General features: G+C 41.5%; 1 protein-coding gene across 1 annotated transcript; it reads left to right on the forward strand.

Annotated features, from left to right (window-relative positions):
• Positions 1–11,026: 11,026 nt before the first annotated feature.
• On the forward strand, positions 11,027–11,962 carry LOC129668883 (olfactory receptor 2B11-like). Its single transcript, XM_055596981.1, has one exon. It carries the CDS (start codon positions 11,027–11,029, stop codon positions 11,960–11,962), a length of 936 nt encoding a protein of 311 aa, XP_055452956.1.
• Positions 11,963–12,294: the final 332 nt, after the last annotated feature.

Consider the following 12,294-nt stretch of genomic DNA (forward strand, 5'->3'; position numbering starts at 1 on the left):
TAGCTACTTAATATTTTTAATATTTATTTTTGTCATGTGTATGTATGCGGGGCGGGGCGTGTACATGAATGCAGCGCGTGCCCACAGAGGTCAGATTCCCACTGGAGCTGGGGTTATAGGCAGTTGTAAACCACCTGGTGTGGGTACTGGGAATTGAACTCAGGTCCTCAGGAGGAGCAGTATGCGCTCTCAAACACTGAGCTATCTCTCCAGCCCCTATTTAGTTTTTTGTTTTTGTTTTTGTTTTTTTTTTTTTTAATCTAGGGTCTCATGTAGCTCAGGCTAGGCTCAAAATTGCTTATGCCTCTTTTTCCTCCCATCTCAGCTTTCCAGAAGTGCTTGAATTACAGATGTGTGCCCCTGTGTCTGGCATTCAGAGTTTCAGCATAAGGTTGGTCTATCACAGATGCAGAACACATGACTAAGAAAATTTTGATTATTAATAACTTATCTGAATAAATATAATGTCATAATTTTATGAGAAAATCACACCATTTGCCTTACAAGATCTATTGAGGGTCTTCATCATGTCTTTCTAAAGTTTCTCTATTCATTTGCACCTTTTTGCCTGCATCTCTCCATCATATTCTCCATCATATACACAAGCAGGTATCTTAGGTCTTTCTAGAATATGCTTTGTTACATAGAGGCCTAGGTTTTTCCTTGTCTTTTCTGTTTTGGAGAGGGAGAAAAACAAATGTCCCTGGTGCATAAAGTCTTTTCCTGAATTCTGATGGAATTTGTTATTGATATTAGATAACCAGCATTGAGTTATTTTTTTTTTTTTTTGAAGTTATACTAAATTTTGTTTTGTTTTGGTTTTTAAGACAGGGTTTCTCCAAGAAAGGGGTCTAGGAGTAAGATGATCAATCCTCATCTAGAAAGACAAAGGGGATGGACATTGGAAATAGGAGAAAACAAGTAACAGGACAGTAGTCTACCACAGAAGGCACCTGAAAGACTCTGCCTAGCAGTGTATCAAAGCAGATGCTGAGACCCATAACCAAGCCTTCAGCAGAGTGTAGGAAATCATGAAGGAAGGAGGAATTAGTATATCCTAGAAGGGACAGGGAGCCCCACAAGGTCCAAATATATCTGAGCACAGGAGTCTTCTATAAGACTGTTTATCCAACCAAGGACCATGCATGGATATAACCTACAACCCCTGCTCAGACATAACCCTTGATAACTCAGTATCCAAGTGGGTTCCCTAGTAAAGGGGACAGGAATTGTTTTGGACATGAACTCATGAGCTTCTCCTCCCCCTTGAGGGAGGAGCAGCTTTGCTAGGCCACAGATAAGGACATGCAACCATCCTGAAGATACCTGATAAACTAGGGCCAGATGGAAGGAGAGGAGGACACCCCCCCTCAGTGGACTCGGAAGGGGGCAGGGAGGAGATGAGGGAGGGAGGGGAGGATTGGGAGGGAAAGAGGGAGAGGGCTACAGCTGGGATACAAGTGAATGTATAAAATTATTTAAAAATAAAAAAAATATTTAAAAAAAAGACAGGGTTTCTCTATGTATGTAGTCCTGGCTTTACTGGAACGCTCTCTGTAGATCTTGATAGCCTCGAACTCAGAAATCCGCCTGCCTCTGCTTCCTGAGTGCTAGGATTAAAAGTGTGTATGTGCCATCACCATTCGGCTGGCATTACTAAATTTTAACAACAGTCATTTATATCTGTTTATATGCCTTTAGTTTTCAGAGAAGGCTTTTAGTTCTCAAGGGGGTAAGTAAATTAACCTCAATGGAATAGGAACTTTAGTTCTGCAATTGAAAAAGCAGCCTGAGTCTCTAATGCGGTGACTCTCCTTTTAAGCACACACTCGAATCGCCTAGGGAACTAGTTAAAATACACTTGCTTTGGGACTCGTTCTCAGAATTTTTAATTTTACTTGGTCAGTGGCCCAGAAATGTATATTTTAGTAAGGACACGAAGTGCTTGCTGTCAAATCAAGTGACTTTGCAAAGCACTGGGTTATAATAGTGAACAGGGAGGAGATCTTAAAGTGAGGTCTGCCTGTACCAACAGCACAATGAGTGTACTGACTCAAGAACTACACCAACGCTGTGCACTGACTCAAGAACTACACCAACGCTGTGTACTGACCCATGAACTACACCAACACTGTGCACTGACCCATGAACTACACCAACACTGTGCACTGACCCATGAACTACACCAACAGCACAGTGCACTGCCTCATGAACTACACCTACACTGTGCACTGACCCATAAGCTACACCAACATCATTGTGTGCTGTCTCATGAACTACACCAACACTGTGTACTGACTCATGAACTAAACCTGTTATGCCAGGATCATGGGGCCCTCAGAGACCACCAGGAGACGACTCAATGCAAGAGCAAGAGAGCTTTTATTACAAGAGCAATTGAACTTGGGACCCAAGTCTTACTGACACAACAGTGGAAAAGTGAAACCCCAAGCCCTGGGTGAGCAGTGTTTTTAAAGGGAAAAACTACAAGCAAGGGGTTTCCATGACAGCAAGGGGGGGGGATTCATGCCTTGATGTTACAGAATTGGGTAAAAGCCAGAGGTGCAAGGTGACCTTCTACATAATCACAATTGCCATTCTTCTAAACTACATCTGGAACGTTGGGAAGAATTTTCCCAACTGAGATTCTCATTGATTATTGCCAGGGAGGTTGTCACTATTTTCTATCAAGTATTTATTCTGTGATTTTCCTGGAGGCTGTTGCTAGGAGAGTTAACTTTGTTCTCTGCCAAGTGCACATTCTGTGATATTTCCTGGTATCTGAGTTCAGCCCCCGGTCAAGATGGCTCCTTATTTCAAAATAGAGTTACCCAGGCTAAGTTAAACTCTTCACACCAACACTGTGCACTGACTTATGAACTACAACAACAGCGTTGTGTACGGACTCATGAGCTGCATGTCTCTTATCACCACATAGGCAGGCGGAGTTATTTTCTGGAATTTATTATATCCATTATATATATATTCATTATATATTTTTTTCACATAAGATCTGACTTAATTAACCCAGTAATTCTATCACATAAGTATCACAACCTGCCATTTGAGGATGAAGACACAGATTTAATGATGTTCACTGCAACATAGTAAACAGCCAAGTTCAGTTTTAAATCCAAGACTGTCTCATGTTGGACCCCATGACAGTCTCATGGCATCTGACTTCTATTTCCTTAGATTCAAGGATGAAGTTTACAGCCATAAAGTAAAACAAATTGAGTGGTTTAGACTAATCTCAAACCTTAGTCTTTTCTGCCTTAAGAATCCTAAAATAGTTTTGTTATTTCTTCTTATGAAGAGAATGCACCAGCCTAGCAAAGTGTTGTTTAATTCCTTTTACTCCTGGGGGAGAAAATATAGACGAAAACTTCAGCTATCTGTGTAGGAGGTCCTCTGTGAAGAACAAACAGTAAAGTCGGGCATGCTGTCACAAGGGAGGTGAATGAAAGAGAATCTGGAGTCCAAGGTTCTCTACTACACAATGAGATGGGGGCCAGCCTGGGATATACAAAACCATATCTTAAAATACAAAAACAAACTAGAAAGGAAGGGAGGGAGGGGGGAACCATAAGAAAATGCAATTTTTTTCATCTCCTGGGCTGTATCATGCTGCTTCTGCTGTGGTCACTGCTTATCCTCCAGTTCTTCAGATTGAAAAGGAGAGGTGGGGATGAGATGGGTGTGGTGGTATATTCCCGTAATCACAGCACTTGGGAGCGGGGAGCAGAAGGCTCAGGGTCAGAGGTCTTCTTCAGCAACATAGTCAGTTCAGGGCCAGACTCAGAGCAAAATAGAAAGAGGAAGAACTGTGTGACATATGGCTCTGAGCAGCTTGGTCAGGAGTCGTCTAATAACCCTAGAAGGACAGCCTTGGTGTTCAGGAAGGGCTGGAATTAGAGTCTTTAACCACCTTTGGAGTTGCTGCCTTTCTTCCACCTTGTCCTGAGGAGCAGTTTACTCTGAAAAATTTTTCATGTGATAGAAATGCGCCGGAGCCTGCCGGCAGAGTCAAACAGTACCTCAGTGGGGAGTGAGGATTAAAATAATTAAAACAAATCACACTACATACAGGATCAGCTTGAGAGGGCTGTCGGTCATGACTGCAGCAGTATGGGTTTATTCCAGGATTTATTTTTTTATAGGTGAAGCAAAAACAAGTCACATCAATACAAAAAGAAAAGTTCCTGGAAACGCCCAACTTTTCTAAGACTACTTCTCTGTAGCAGTTATGGTCCAAGGTCACACAGACAAGCTTTAAGGAACTTGGAACAAGTTTTAAGGAACTTGGCGAAACTTCTTTTCTCTATCTCAAGATGAAGGCCAGGGTGAAAACATAACAAAGCAGCTTGACAAACAGAAATGGATTGAAATGGTTCCAGCTCATGTAAGAAATAAGGCAGTTAAAAAAAAAAAAAAAAAAAAAGACCTAAATCTTGACTATGGTGAGCTTGAACAAATGAAATTGGCACATACTTCACACTGACCTAAGCAAGTACCTCTGTGCTCTGAAGGTTTGCAAAACCTTCACTTAGTATTTGAATTCTAAAAAATGTGAAAATTTTATAAACCCCGAACAAATGATTTAATTTCTTCAAGTTTTAGGCTGTAGGTGAGGACAACAGAAATGCCCACTTTAAGAAGCTATTAAAAACCTTCATGTAAAGTGTCTAGGGTGTGTTAAGTGATTGTTATCGTTACTATTTTACTGTGTGAGTGTGCGTGTGTGAGTGTGTGTGTGTCTGTGTGTGCGTATGTGTAAGTGTGAGTGTGCATTTGGGTGCCTGTAGAGGCCAGAAGAGGTCATCCCTGGAGACAGAGTTACAGGCAGCTGTGAGGCACCCAATGTGAGTGCTGGGATCAAACACAGGTCCTCAGCAGGAGCAGAACATGTTCTTAACTGTTGAGTAATCTCTCAGACCCTATTATTATTGTTATTAAGACATTTGTTTGCTTTCCGAAAATTGCTATTGTAAATTCTTCTCTCCCTTGATAGTAAGATGAGATTAATGAATGGAAAAACTGATGCAATCTCTAATTGTAGCCAAGGTGGTAAATATAAAACTGATGCTCCAGGGAGATTAACTTACCAATGGCAGTCTCTCAGGAATGGATGGTGCACTGAGGGAAAGCTGGTTTTATCTGCCCCTGAGTCAGCCTTAGAATAAGGAGAGAATATTTCCTATCATGCAACCTGCCACATCAAGAATTTAGAGGCTGGGTCCCTAGCCCGATCAGACCCACGTATCTCTTTCCAGACCTGAGGAGCCTGGCCTGTCAGCAACATTTCTCCTGACTAGATTTTTATAGCTGATCACATCTACTTAATAAATCCAAACAAACAAAGGTATGTGCTAGTGTTGTCCCATTCTACCAGCACAAGACTAAATGTCCCTGGGTTTTGTTTAGTTTTATTTGGTTTTGAGAGGGGGGAATATATGAGCGTTTTGTGGTACACAAGATCAGCCAGGCTAAAATACCTCAGTTAACTGAATTATTGCTCTCCCAGAGAAATTGCTGGCACTTGTTCATGTCAACTTTACTAAATAATGAGAGAGAAGGTCATGACTCAACAGATTCTTTAAAATATTACACATTGACAATCAATTCAAGAATCAAATTGTGCAAACAATGGCCAATAAGCCAAAGATCTTTAGGACATTTTTGAGAAGACAGGGTATCATTCTTTTCCTCTACTACTTTATCTGTGAATGCATGGTCCCCTTCAGTGACTGTGTTATCTCCTCTGGTTGGATAGTCCCTTGATACTGCCTCAGTCTCCTTGTGTTTCTGGCCTGGGTGATTAAGCTATTATAATAATTCCAAACACGGGCTCAGGTATTTTACGATTTTTCAAATCAGCAGCTGGTACCCAGGGGTCTGCTAGAGAGACACTTAAGCTGATTCTTACATGCCAAACTTAAAACTTACCTTCTAAAGGTATTTTTTATTTAAACTGTGCATCTCACACAATGTTCACACCCGACGGCCCTTTCCCTTCTTGTTCATTGTCTTTGTAGACTACTAGCAAATCAGATTAAAGTTGGATTTCTAGCTCCTCTGTCTCACACCTGTGCCTTGCTTCTCTTTGTCACCACTGCCTTGCCAGCTAAAGCCAATTGTCTTCATACCATCCCTCAGCTTCCCATCTCTTCTCTCCTGTCATTCCTCATCATCCTCTGTAGTAAGTGTTGTTAAGTGTTCCTACAGTCATCATACTCTCATCCTGAAATACATCCATGTGACCGGCATCTTTTACCCAGTAATCAAGCTTTTCTACATTGTAGACTCAAGTTGACTCTACAGCCTGATTTTCCACTATAGCCTGTGATGACTCTCTTCACAAATGCAAGTTCACCAGGTTTCTAAAACCAGCCGTAGAATGAGCATGCTTTATTCAAACACCTCCTTTCCCTGGAGGTAACTGTTGTGTTTTCATTCTTTCAAGCATGGGTGTGCGCTTCTGAAGGCTTTTGCTTTTATAAGTATTTATAAGTATTGACACTTTCTAGTCTTTGTTATTTCCCATTTCATTAAAAGAATATAGACAAGATTAAAAATATATATAATACCACGAGTTTGCAGTGAAAAACTAAAATCAGCTTTTGTGGTTACCTTGTGAGGACTTGAAGGAAGAGTCTCTGTCTCTCTCTCTCTCTCTCTCCTAAGGGACAAGTTCCAAGTCAACATTTCAAGCCTCATTTCATAGGAACATTCTGCTGATGCCCACCTCTAAATGTACACGACGTGACCTATTAGACACCATTTTAAAACATGAAATCATCATATTTAATACCCCCTAAAACAGACACTCTTTTTAGGTGAACCAAAAAGCCCATGCCCCTGGTCCCCTCAGTTCCTACAAGGCACTGGTTGACCAGCTTTGCTCACTGCTGATGAATTCTACAAACTTTCGTGTGCCTCTGAGGTCCTCCCAGGATCTAGACATGAGCACAGCTAACCAGCACAGTACTTTCTGATGATGCTTTATCATAATAGCTGCTAATGCGAAGTCGGCGCGCCCATCCTGAGCTCCCTCAGCTCCTCCTCTAGAGAGGACTTCTTTCATCCCTTCAAAAGAGGAAAGTAAGATCCTTTCTGCTGCATCCAAGCACGCAGCAGTACTGACTGACCCATAAACATTTTTTAAACAAGCAGGAGTGAATCCTCAGTTCAGTCTATATCTATAATTAAATCTGCCTTTTATCCCTCATAATTACTGTTTCATTCAACAGGTAGCTAGGTTCCAATACTGAGTTCCTGAGGCAGTGTAATTTTGTTTTCACTCAGTCAATACCCAGCGCGTTTCTGTCCCATGATTTATATTCTGCCTGCCATCTGAAACACTTTCCTTCAAATTACCAATGCCTCTCTCAGCCCCTTACTTAAAATATTGTTTTATCGAAGAAGGCTCAGGAAACTACCCTAATGTAAAATACAAGCTCCCTCTGCACACTTTATCTCCTCACCTGCTAAGATGAGTCTCTTTGCTGCTTATCTTCACAGAGCTGATTTCTGGATGTTTGTGGATCTACTTTCTGACCTGCAGTCATATTTTATGATCTTAAAGGTAATATTCATTTTATTCATCTATGTGTCCCCAGCCCCTAGGAGCTGACTCCATGTAAGGACCAAAGCATTCTTACTTAATAGTTTCCTGCGTTATAAACATTCCCTGAAACGTAATCCAAAGGCTCCTCATATTGCCTGAAACACTGGCTAGAAATGATGATTCACAAGTCTAAAAAGGTTCACAGAGCCGCAACCCACGGAAAGGAAAGGCCTGAATATGTATTTTAAACCTTTAATTAACAATTATAAAGTGACAATGAAATGCTTATGTAAGTACACAAAGGCAAAGTACAGTGAGTGGGTAAAGAAAGGTCAGTGCATTCTTTCTTAGTTCCTAGGGGAGCAGAAAGGAAAGATAAACAGGTTTTAGTGGGTTTACTCAGAAGGGTTTGCTGGGCTTGACAGACTGACATAAACGAAGCAATGGCATTGAGTAATAGCTAGGCAGAGATCTGACAAGCTGGATTAGTGGAGTGCAAATGGCTTCACTCCTGCTTCAGGTCGAGGTACAAGAAGAGTCCTGGAGAAGGGGAGGCAGGAGAACTGGGGCTTTCAAGCCAACTTCAGCTACACTGACAGTTCAAAACCACCCTGGGCTACATGAGAGCCTGTCTTGAAAGAAGATGAGGAAGAGAAACAGGAGGAGGAGAAAGAGGAGGAGGAGGAGGAGGAAAGGGAGAAGGGGGGAAAAAAACAAAGAAAAGCAGAACAGAGACCTAGAATGAGGATTCCTCGTTCTAACTATGTTTGCACTGTTCATGAGATCCTTTCTTAGGCAGCTGTCTCTTACTTCACATGACACGAATGTGGAGCTACTCCTCATTTTTTTTGTAAGATTTATTTATTTTACATATATGAGTGCTCTATCTGCATGTATACCTGCAGGCCGGAAGAGGGCATCAGACCCCAAGTATAGATGGTTTTGAGGCACTATGTGGTTGCTGGGAATTGAACTCTGGACCTCTAGAAGAACAGACAGTGCTCGTAACCTGTGAGCCATCTCTCCAGCCCCCTCATGTTTTATATAAATCATTTTTCTTTGTATGCTATGAAGACAGAACTGATGATGGAGCAAAACTGTCATGTGTTAAGATCTGGTCTTTAAGGAGATTGGGTTCTTTGAATATCATTCACTTGAAACAGATTAAGTAAGGGTACAGTCATGCTTGTGGATGAGGTTCTTCCTTTTGAAACCACTGAGCCATGGGCTGCAGTAGCCCTGTCCTCATCACCTGTGTATTATGGCCAACTGACATGAAAAAGCTCTGCAATCCTCCCATGATCCTCTATCACACACCATAGTGAGTCAACATCATTGAGGCATGCCACTTCAAAACCAGGTTTCTATCATGTAACAAAGACAACAATTAAAACAACTTCCACAGACTCAGCCAGTACACTGAAACATATCTCTCGTCACGATAAATTCACATGCAATTTCTTTGGTTAAAATTTTTTAGAATTAATTTCCACATGTGGAATCTAAATCTCTAAACTAGGACACTTCTACATTAATTTTCAAATGTATTATCCTTTTCATCAGGCTTGTCTTTTAATTGGCTCTGAGCTTTTATGAATATTGAGCAGGCCACAAGGAGAATTCACTTTCATTGAGTTTCTTGATAGATAGAATCTTTTTCTTCAAAATTTATTTTAGAGGCATTTTAGATTAATAGAAAAGTTGAGCAAAGGTACAGAGATTTCCCATAATACTCTCACATCTACACCTTTCCCTTTCTCCCACCACAAAGGAACATTTGTTGTTATCAATGAGGCAACGTTGATGGATATACTCCAAATCCAGAATTCACATTGGAAGTAACCTTTGGCATTACATTTGTACACATGTGCATTTGGACAAGTTTATTGTGCATGTACCAATTATTACAGAGAGTGGTGCAATTAGAAACAGTGGAGTACTTTCACTATCCCAAATCCTTGATATCGCAATGATTCTCACACCCTCAGCCATTGGCAGCCACTGATGGTTTTGAAATCTTTACAATGTCACCCTTGTGGGATGACATTCTGTTGGAATAGTACAGTATATAGCTTTCTTGGATTGCCTTCTCTGATATTTTTTTTTTCATGGTTTGAAAGCTCAGTTTTTAGTAGTGAATGATGTTCTATTATTTAGATATACCAGGAGTTATTAATCCACTCACCTGCTGAAGATATTTCAGATATCCCTAAGTATTGGAGTAATGAGTAAATCAATTATAAACATTTGTGTCCAAGTTTTTATACGGGCATAACTTTTCAGTACATTTACAGGATAGCAAAGGATGGAATTTCTAGCTGTGTTTGACAGTGTTGTAAGAGTCTACTGAGCTGTCTTTTAAGTGACTGCACTATTGCGCATCTGACCAGCAGCAAACGGGAATGCCTGGGACCCTATGTCTGTCCCAGCATTTCTTCTTGTCTCTGCTCTAGATTTGGGGCTTATCTATGTTCTAGCATTTGTAACAGCATGGTCTGGTACCTTGTATTTGATTTTAAGTTAATTTGCTCTCCAAGTTCTGCTTTCTCTCTTTTACCAGCAGACACTCACATACCGCAAAATGATGTTTGTAACCTTGCCTGAGAAATTATTCCTGATTGGTTGATTAAAAGGCCCAAAACTGGGCAGGGCAGAATGGGGTAGATGTGGTCAAAGTTTGTGAGTTTTGAGAGGAGGAGGATTATGGGAGGGAGAGAGGTACAGGAGGAGGAAGAAGGAAAGAAGAGAAGGAATGGAAGGAAGGAAAGAAAGACATAATCAAGACTGTACCCCAGGAGGAGACTACACAGATGCATCCTTAGGTGATGTCGTCAGGGATATTCGTCAGGAGGTCGTATGCTCTGAGTTTCTAAAGTCCCTTTCCTTTTTTCATCCCTTTGTGTTATCATTCCACTAATTTCAAGTCCTGGGGACTAGCATCTGATTGGCTAACCCTAAATCACATACTCCCTTGGCTGTGGGGAATCTGGGTAAACATCACTGCCCACCTACCCCTGGCATCTTTAGTCATGAAGAAACAGTTAAACAATACAAAAAGTTGCCCCTTCCCGTCCCCCCCTTTTTTCTTTCTACTGACAAGTCATTCCCCCAACACGAAGAGGTGGAGAAAGAAGCTATCATTGCCTGGAATCTAATTTGTTCAGGTGCTTCAAACGCCTCGGTGAGGCATCAAAAAGGGAGTAAGGAGAGGCAAGCAAGCATTATATAAGACAACTTTGTCCCCAGAAAGAGCTTTCCAGATGTTTGAAATGTCACCCATATTGTATTAATTAGCACAGCTGTGATTTCTGTGGACAGCATTCACCAGCTCTTTCCCCATGAAAGTGTGTATTTTCCTAGCGTTTTCAGAATTTCTGCCTACTTGAGTTGTCTTTCAAATCATTCTTTTCTTCCTCGTTTCTTACCAGGCCTCTCTCCTTTGAAAATTCAATGAAGTTCATGAATGGAGATTTTCCAGACGATTTCATTCTCATGGGCTTTACCAAATACCCATGGTTGGATCTTCCTCTCTTCTCTGTCCTACTGACTTCCTACATGTTCACATTGCTGGGAAACATGGCCATTATCCTGGTCTCTCAACTGGATTCCCAGCTCCAAAGTCCTATGTATTTCTTCCTTACCAGCCTTTCATTTTTGGATCTCTGTTTTACCACCACAACTGTCCCTCAAATGCTGTTTAACTTACAGGGGCCAAACAAGAACATCACTTACATGGGCTGCATGGCCCAGGCCTACGTGTTTCACTGGCTTGGCTGTACGGAGTGTGTTCTGCTTGGCGTCATGGCCTTAGATCGCTATGTGGCTGTGTGCAAGCCTTTGAGGTACTCTGTCATCATGGACCACAGGCTCTGTCTGCAGCTGTCCAGCACTGCTTGGCTTGTTGGTCTGGCCAACTCAGTCCTGCAGTCTACACTCACCATCCAGTTGCCCCTGTGTGGGAACCAGATAGTGGACCACTTTTTCTGTGAGCTGCCTGGGCTTATTAAGATGTCTTGTGGGGACACCACAGTCAATGAGGTTACATTATCAGTGGTGGCCACATTCTTGATAATGGGTCCCCTCTCCATGATCCTTGTATCTTATAGTTATATTGCTCAAACTGTGTTTCGAATTCCTTCTGCAGCCGGGAGACTTAAAGCTTTCAACACTTGCTCATCACACTTGCTGGTGGTGTCTTTATTTTATGGTCCAGGTATCTACATCTACATGCAACCCTCAGAGGAGGGCTCCCAAGACCTCATCAAGGTCCTGACTCTGTTTTACTGTGTTATTACTCCCATGGCTAATCCATTCATCTACACTCTTCGGAACAAAGACGTCATAGGAGCTTTGAAGAGGCTTCTGAGGAAGGCCTTTTCAACTAAGAGGATATGAAAAAGAATGGAAAGGCCCAACAGTAATATGAAACATTTTTTTTTTTTTTTTTTTTTTTTTTTTTGTCTGAAGTGGGGAATTGCTGACCTTGAGTTTGTGATCTTTATGCTGCAGCCTCTACAGTGCTGGGATTACTGCTGTGTATTACCACACCCAACTTAAATGTTTATATCAAAACCACCCTCAAAACTCTAGAGCTAGAAATGGGCCACATCTTGACGAGTTATTGGCCAAAGTGGCCCCTAGACTTACATAGACATCACAAGTTATTGCCAAGGCTGTTGACTATCCTCCACAACCTGATGGTAAGGTCCTATTGCCTTAATTATGTC

The sequence above is a fragment of the Psammomys obesus genome, unplaced genomic scaffold (genome assembly GCF_907164565.1).
Source record: "Psammomys obesus unplaced genomic scaffold, mPsaObe1.curated_primary_1811, whole genome shotgun sequence".
Classification (NCBI taxonomy): domain Eukaryota; kingdom Metazoa; phylum Chordata; class Mammalia; order Rodentia; family Muridae; genus Psammomys; species Psammomys obesus.